This window comes from Cicer arietinum, chromosome 3 (genome assembly GCF_000331145.2).
Source record: "Cicer arietinum cultivar CDC Frontier isolate Library 1 chromosome 3, Cicar.CDCFrontier_v2.0, whole genome shotgun sequence".
NCBI classification, from domain to species: Eukaryota; Viridiplantae; Streptophyta; class Magnoliopsida; order Fabales; family Fabaceae; genus Cicer; species Cicer arietinum.
Window position 1 is genome coordinate 57,935,758 of NC_021162.2, and position 8,633 is coordinate 57,944,390.

An 8,633-nucleotide genomic window follows, 5' to 3' on the forward strand; every position below is an offset into this window, starting at 1 on the left:
ATTTCCGGGAAGGTTCATCGGAAAATTGAAAAATCTGGTAGTTCAAAATCAATACCGGAAATTTGAAATTCCCGGATGCCTTCCCGGAAATTTGAAATTCCCGGATGCCTTCCCAGAATTTTCATTTTTTGAAATTTCCGGTATGCATTTTTAATTACCTGATTTTTCAAATTTCCGGTTTGTTTACTGGAAATTTCATTCCTTTTTGAAATTTCTGGTACACTGTGTTTTCCATCCCTATTTAAAAAAAAAATAAAAATAAAAATAACTACCAGATTTTTGAAATTTCCGGATTAACTACCGGAAGTTTCAAAAAACGAAATTTCCGGTGAACAAAAACTAACTACTGGATTTTTCAAAAATTTTGAAATTTCTGGTATTGAAAATACAACTACCGGAAATTTCATTGACCAAATTTCTGGCAATAAATATAACTACCGGAAATTTAGTTGCAAAAAATTACTTACCAGAAATTTCAACGAGGGGTCAGATTTTGGAGTAATTTTTTTTACTACTCACGTGAATGAATTTATTAAGGATAAAACTGGGTTTTTAACAAATTGGGGGTACAAGTTTAAATGGGGGGTACAAAAGCTAACAGTCCATCAATAAATCTGAAAACCACGCCACCCAAAAACCAACCAATCCGTATGAAAAATAGATGAAATTGGATCAGTCTATGTCACCCAAGGTTTGGGCCAGTTGTGATTTTGGGCCTGAATCCACCATATGTGGACCATCGTCCACCCCCTGCTCAAGCTTTTGTATATCAACATATTCGTACATGAGGAAAAATTGTGTTCTTTGATCCTCAATTGTATTTCTTATTGTATGCTCATTATTATTTTCTTGTTGACTAGGTAAAAGAGAATGATTGTTATGAGTTGTTGGATTAGGGTTATTGCTTGTAGATATAGTGTGATGTTTGCGAATAAATTATCATATTCACAGGAAACAAGAATATCCTCACCTCAGTTGAAAGAAAAACTTGTGGAGAAAAATCAGAGGAGATCGTGAAAGAACTACAAAGAACGATAGAGACACCACAAAGGGAGAGAAGAATAAAACTAGGAAAACCATGACAAGGAAACCACAATCAAAAGATCGGAGAACGACCCAACACTACTCATCACCCAAAGTGTACATATAATTGATTATGATATGTTTCTTTGGGTTTTGAAAAAACTTTTTACTCTTCATATGTGATATGTGGACAATATTAAAGCTTTTATACTTACGATTCAACTCAAAGACTATTGATCCAAGTAGACGAGATAGGTAAAAAACTATTATTTATTTTTTTGTCGTTGAAAAAATAAACCATTGCATTTTATTAAAAATTTAGATACTATATATTAAGTGAATAACCAAATTTGTTTGTCTCCTAACAAATCTCGTCTCAAAGTTGGAATTACCAGAGAAAATTCTTTTAAAATCTTCATTAATAATTACACCTACTTCCAAATTATTGAAACTACTAGTTAAATAAGATCTATCATACTTTGCTTTTTTTTTTCTTTTCAATTTAACAAAATATCTTGATTGTAAATTTAATCGTGTTAAATCTTTTGAAAAATAATTTTACCCTCATTGTATTTCTACTTCAATCAATGAATTAATCTGTTAAGGATATCCAATTAAAAAAAAAATCTACCATACTTACATTTATTATGAGCTTAATAACCATATAATCCCGGTGTAGAATTAGTTTACGTGCATATTCCTTTTTCTATTATTATTACTAGTCTGTAACCCCGTGTGTCGCACGGAAACAACGATTTTAATAAATAAGTTGACTTTAAAAAAATAAGTTGACATTAAAAAAATAAGTTGACTTAAAAAAATTACAATAAAAAAATTTAAAAATATCTAATTCTAACTTAACGTAAAAACTACTTTCAATGTTATTGATGAAAAGTATGACTCCAACATAACTCCTTAATCTTACTTTGATTTCTTATTTTTTGAATTCCACAAAAAATCTTTTTTCTTTCCAAAAAACTTATTATAAAACAATACTTTTAATTTTAAACAAATAAAAACAATAATTATTAAAAAAACATTAAATAATTAGATTAGATGAAATAAGAATTTTTAAAATAATGGATATGGACATATATAAAATAATTAAATTAGTAAATGTAAAGATGTAAGAAACTTAATAATGAATTTTTATTTTTATTATTCAAAATATGTTGTTTATATGAATTTTTATTTTTATTATTCAACCTATGTTGTTTATATGAAATACATGACATTTAAGAATTCATATAAATTTTGATGATACACGACATTTAAGAATTCATATAAATTTTGTTGTATCAAGTGGCAAAATATCATTCATTTTAGTACTACACACAAAATACTAAAGAAAAATAATTTCCCCATTACAAACAAAAAATTACAATACACATAAAAACTATGAGTATCTTTTATCTTTTAATTTGAATGTTGGTCTTCATTTTAAATTTGATAAAATAGTGTTTGAAGTTTGAAAAACCATTACTTTCAATGAATAAATGAATTGTTTCTTTAATTCCTATGATTATTTTTCCCTTCAGGTCTAGAAATTTAATTGAATTCATGGCTAAGAAGCCTAAATAAATTTTATATTTACTTAAATAAATTATTATTATTTATTTAATATAATGAAAACACTATTTATTAGACAACTTATAATTAAAATTATTAGGACGGACATGAACTATTTATGAGACAATTTAAATTCAGAGTTATTAAGACAAATCTTATATAAGAGAATAGAAATATAAATATACAAATGTACAATTTGTTGACTATTTATGAGTGAATTTAAAATCGGAGTTATTAAGACATATGTTATATAAGAGGATAGAAATATACATATACAAATTTACAATTTTTTGAGACAAAATTAATAAATATAAACAATACAAAGTATATATATACATAACAAAATATTAATCTTTTTTTATAAATAAAATAAAATAACAATGACAGATTGAAAAACATTTACCATTCAAGTAATTTGTGTGAACATATACTCCAGAAAGTTGATATATACAACACGAACAAATACAAAGTTCCACAAGGAATATTAATATCAGATTATAAATAAAAGCTCATGAATATTAATCTCAGTAATATTTCCATTGCATACAAGTTTTGTTTGACGTTGACGAGATCAAGACAGAAACCACGACACAACTCTAATAGCCAAATTCCATAACTCATTTCTTGGAGAAATTGAAGCAACAACTCTTATGGAGAAATTGAAACAACAATGATTTTTGTTTCAGACATTGGATAAAGATGAATAAGAAAACTTAAAAAGGAATTGTATAATATGAATGATATTTATAAGAGAGACGCAAGAAAACAATTCCAAAAACTCTCAAGTCTTGGTGTGATTGACTGTATTAACAATTCCAAAAACTCTCAAGTCTTGGTGTGATTGACTGTATTTTGCTTCTTTTCTAACTGACCATGTAAGTAGTGGTGTAGTGTATTTTATTTTTAATTCATTATTCTTATTTTTCAATTGGCCACTAACTTTTCAACTGACCCTATTTTTCAATTGGCCACTAACTTTTCAACTGATCCGTGTACAAAGTCGTGTAACATAAATTTAATTTTATTTTTAAAAAAAGAAATATTATTTCTATTAATAGAAATGTGATATCTTCCTAACACTCTGAGCTGACATGTGTCAAACTTGCAAATTATCATCTTTGCTTATTATATTGCATACATTACCTTTCAAAAAACTGTTGTCAAGTTAGTGCTATTGATTGTATTTTATTATTATTTTTTTTAATTGACCACTAAATTCGCGGTAAAATGTTAGGTCGCATTATATTTTATTTTTAATTTATTTTCTTATTTTTTAATTGGTCATTCACTTATGCATTTCATTAACTTCTCAACTGACGTATACAATATGTTAAAAAAAACTGTCAAGTAGTTGTGGTGTATTGTATTTTATTTTTAATTTTAAGTTTTATGCTTTTCTTAAAAAAAAACTTTTTTATTTTTAATACATTCCTTTTATTTTTTAATTGGCCATTAACTTCTCATCAACACGTATTATTTCTATTAATAGAAACTTGATATTTTTTTAATACTCTCATTTGTTGACACGTGTCAAACTTGCCAATTTATTATGTTTGTTTTATTATAATGTATAGATTATTATTATTATTTATACAAAAATAAATAAAAAGAAGTACTCCTATATAAGAAAGTAAAAAATCTGAAATCCTATTGGCCAGAATTCGTGGTTACACGTCAAACTGCCACATCATCGTACAACTATAAATATAATATAAACCTCGAGAATTCTAGAAACCTTCCCGCGAAAGTGTATTTACAGACTCCGAACAAATATTCCGTCACCGTCATTCTTTCCTCCGTTCAACATTTTCCGATTTCCAAAACTCTCTCACAACTGAATAACAGATCCAGGCATGAAGACCCGTTCAGCCACCATATTCATCATCGTCGTTGCCATGTGTTTCCTCTTAAATTCGGAAGCCAAAACAACGGACCCCTACAAGGTTCTTTTTTCTTTTATTTTCTTTTTTTAATAATAATTTGGGGTTTGACAAATTTGAGGTTAAAATGGGGGAAATATATTGAAATTTTGAGAGTTTATTGTGTGATTTGAATTGAAATTTTGAGAGTTTATTGTGTGATTTGAATTGAAATGTATAATGATAATGATAAGTTAAATTGTATTGCATTATTGGGAATTTGTTACTCATAGTTTTTTTTATAGTTAATTTGTGCTTTCTATTCCCGAACCTGGGTTCTTTTTAAAATTGATAGTTCATTTTAACATGCAAGATTGTGTTTTTTTGGGTCTTATCTTTGGCTGTTGTAAATCACACATTACTTACTTCTGATATTGCCATAGTTTATATTATCAAAAATTATGAACTTGCAAGTTCGTCTCTTTACAGAAGCATGAGGAACAAGATTGTTCCAAAAGGGGAAAGTGGGAAATTTTATGTTTTGATTTGAAGTGTATTGTATTGTTTTGTTTGCATAACCTGATTGCATATTCTTCAATTTTATTAGGTTCTTGGGGTTGATAAAACTGCAAGTCAGAGAGAAATTCAGAAGGCGTTTCACAAGTATGTCTATTTTGTATTTTTGTTGCCTGTCACATGTTAAATATAGTCGTCTCTAAAAACTTGAGTCATATATATTGTTTATTTTTCTTTCAGACTCTCTCTTCAATATCACCCTGACAAGAACAAGGCCAAGGGTGCACAAGAGAAGTTTGCTCAAATAAATAATGGTATTGAAAGTTGTTTTCCCTCTCTCTCTCTCTATGCCACACACACACTTGATTTCTGTTTCCAATATCAAGTTCATGCTTGCTGAACCAAAGATTTAATTTTTGGAACAATGAACAAAAGAAAAAGATTTTTATTTTTTTATTTTACTTTCTACCTATTTCTTGTTTGAGGATGTTCATTTTGGTGTATATTTTTTTGCCCCTTTTTATCAGCATACGAGATTTTATCTGATGAGCAAAAGAGGAAGAATTATGACTTATATGGAGATGAGAAAGGAAATCCAGGATTTGGAGCTGGCCATCCTGGAGGTCAGGGTGGTCCAGGAAGCTTTACCTTCCGACCAGGAGAACAATGGGGTAGCGGTGATCAGGGAAGCTCGAAGTCATTCTCGTTTTCCTTTGGCGGTTCTGGTGATTCAAATTCTTTTGGATTCGGTTTGGATGATATTCTTGGAAATTTTTTTGGTGGTGGTTTTGGGCCTTTTGGCAGTTCATTTAGTTCTCAATCTGGGTCCAAGAGTACCCCTAAAAGTTTTAGATCCTTAACTTCAAATATCTACAAGAAAGAAATTATTGATGAAGGAATGACTTGGCTTTTGTTATCTTATGCACCTTCATTGAGGGGCATCCAACACTTTGAGTCCATTATAGGGGAGGTTTCCGGTACATTGCAAGGAGCTTTGAAGGTTTTTATTTATTTTTGAATTTTGTTCAATTTCATTAATTGTTTCGTAGTTGGCATGACTTATTGTCTCCTTTTTGACAGGTTGGAAACATAAACTGTGAAAAGGAAGCCTCATTCTGTAAGGAGCTTGATGTATATCCGCGCAAAGCTCCAAGGCTTTTTGTTTATTCTTACAAGGAGAATGAAAAGGGTTCTCTAGTGGAGTATGGTGGTGACTTGGCTGTTAAGGACTTGAAGGCCTTCTGTCAACAACACTTGCCAAGGTTTTCAAAACGGATTGACTTGAATCAACTTGATCAATACAGCACGACTGGAAAATTGCCTAGGGTGCTGCTTCTCTCCACCAAAAAGGACACTCCTGTAATTTGGCGTGTTCTTAGTGGCTTGTATCGCAAACGCCTTACTTTCAGTGATGTAGAGGTATGCAAGTGCTAGTAGTTAATTCATTTGTTTCTCTAGACATTTAGGGAAAGCCTAGTTGTTTGTTTATAGGTTAAGAGAAGATAATTAATTCATTAGTCACATGGAGCCTCAACAATCATATATGTTTATAATCATTTGCAGGTTCATGATGTTTCTGATCCGAGAGTGAAAAAGCTAGGAGTTGATGCACTTCCAGCTATTGTAGGTTGGCTACCTAACGGAGAAAAGCTTATTCTGAAAACTGGGATTTCGGTGAAAGATATAAAATCTGCTGTACATGATCTTAGTAACATACTTGATAGTTTTGAGAAAGAAAGTAAAAAGCAAACATCAAGTCAGTCCAAGAAAGCACAAGCTGATCCAGAAGATAGCCACATTCAGTTGCTTTCTCGGTCAAACTTCGATGCTCTCTGTGGGGAGAAAACTCCAGTTTGCATAATTGGTGCCTTCAGATCTTCAAAAGCAAGGGAAAAGCTAGAATCACTTCTCACTTTGGTAAGTGAAGATTTCATTTACTTACTGGTTAAAAGGGTATATATACAAATTTTATCTTGTGCAAATTCTCAAAGGGAGCACTATTATTTCAGGTCTCACAGAAGTCCTTGTCAAGAAAACCAAATCGAGGAGGCAGCTCTAGGGACTCCATTTCCTATGCTCTTTTAGATTCTGCAAAGCAACAGTCCTTTCTAAACGCATTTGACAAAACAGGTTATAAATCGTCAGATAAGTTGTTGATTGCCTACAAACCTCGGAAAGGAAAATTCACTGTATTTATGGGTGAAACAACAATAGAGGAGGTAGAAAATTTTATCAGCTCCGTTTTAAGCGGAGACGTACCCTTTAGGGAAACACATAAGAAGCCTGTACTAAAATAGAACATTGGTTAGGTTGCCCACAAAACCTCACTGGGTTTTGCTGTATAAATATAAGAGATAGAATCAGATCAGTTTCGGTACTAGCAAGGGTACATATGATACAAAACAGAAACATTTATAAAATTAAAAAATTCTCAAATAGCCGCTGATCCAACTAATTTTGTGCAATGGAACGAGATTGACTCCGAAATTTTGGCAATGGCATATTTAAACGCAGTGCAGTTTATCATAATCTTGTGTGTTGCCTACTCATCAGAAAGTCAAATCAGTTGTAGTATCTTCTTTTTTCTTTTCTTTCTCTTTTCATACACATTAAAAAATATAGATAATGAATTTAATTTGTTATTTTATGTGTTGACGTTTTAAAAAATATTCTTTCGCACATAAATGTATCTAATTTCATCTTTCATAATTGGAAAGAGTTTATATTTCTGGACATTTATTTCTCAACAAATGTTTATAATTAGAAATCGAGAGAGTAAATGAATGAAGTGATAAAGTAGTTTGAGATTCGATTTCCGCCTCTAGCATAATGCACAAATTAACAATTAACATATACTATTGGCCGTATCAAATTAAAAATAATTAGGGATGAGGGAGTACCTAATAATGCAGTTATTGATCATCATATAGTTGGTAGTCGGTGTACAGTAATATTATTTTAAGAGCTATCTTCTTGAACATGAGACATCTTCATATCAGCTCATGACTTGGACATGATTTTTATTTATTTGTGAATCTGCTTTTACTTCAGCTTTATCAAACTAAGTTGTTATCCTGCAAACTCATTAAGCAAATTTGTCCAATTGTGACCTTCATTTTCCTGTCATGGTGAAAATATGTCATGGTGAAAATATGTTAGTTGTATTCTATATGGAGAGATGAAAATAGGTTAAATGGAGCGACTGGACAAAAGTGAGAAAATAAACACAACACAGAGGTAAGATTTCAAGTGTTGACTTGAACGCCTCACAGATGGCCTGGCAGCTGGTGACTGGGTACGTGCGATATGACGGTAGTGCTGCCGTTGGATTTATTGGGCTGCAAACTCACTGGAACGGAAACTCTTCAGAACTCGAAATGGCAGAATCATTCTGCGTTAGGGGTTTGTGCTACTGGTAGAATTTCAATGTAACAGAAAGCAAAATTCAATATCTTGAAGATCAAAACACCAATAGTCCTACAAGGAGTATAATAAGTCATGGCAACACAACATGGGTTCCTTCGATTAATATACAGTGTCTAATAGACATTCACTCTATTTTTGAAAAAATACTCACTTCTTCTTAGTATTAACACTATTAGCATTGTTCGAGAGAAAAAAAGATATTCATCTACACTTTACATTTGAAGTTCTAAGATATGTGTC

The 8,633-nt window shown here is 30.8% G+C and overlaps 1 protein-coding gene across 1 annotated transcript; it reads left to right on the top strand.

The window, feature by feature from the left end:
• The first annotated feature begins 4,311 nt into the window (after positions 1–4,311).
• Positions 4,312–7,700, top strand: LOC101496837 (dnaJ protein ERDJ3A). Its single transcript, XM_004492414.4, has 7 exons — positions 4,312–4,535; positions 5,059–5,114; positions 5,208–5,281; positions 5,495–5,967; positions 6,048–6,386; positions 6,531–6,884; positions 6,977–7,700. The coding sequence occupies exons 1-7, from the start codon at positions 4,446–4,448 to the stop codon at positions 7,262–7,264; spliced, it is 1,674 nt and encodes a 557-aa protein (XP_004492471.1). The 5' UTR covers positions 4,312–4,445; the 3' UTR covers positions 7,265–7,700.
• The last annotated feature ends 933 nt before the right edge of the window (positions 7,701–8,633 follow it).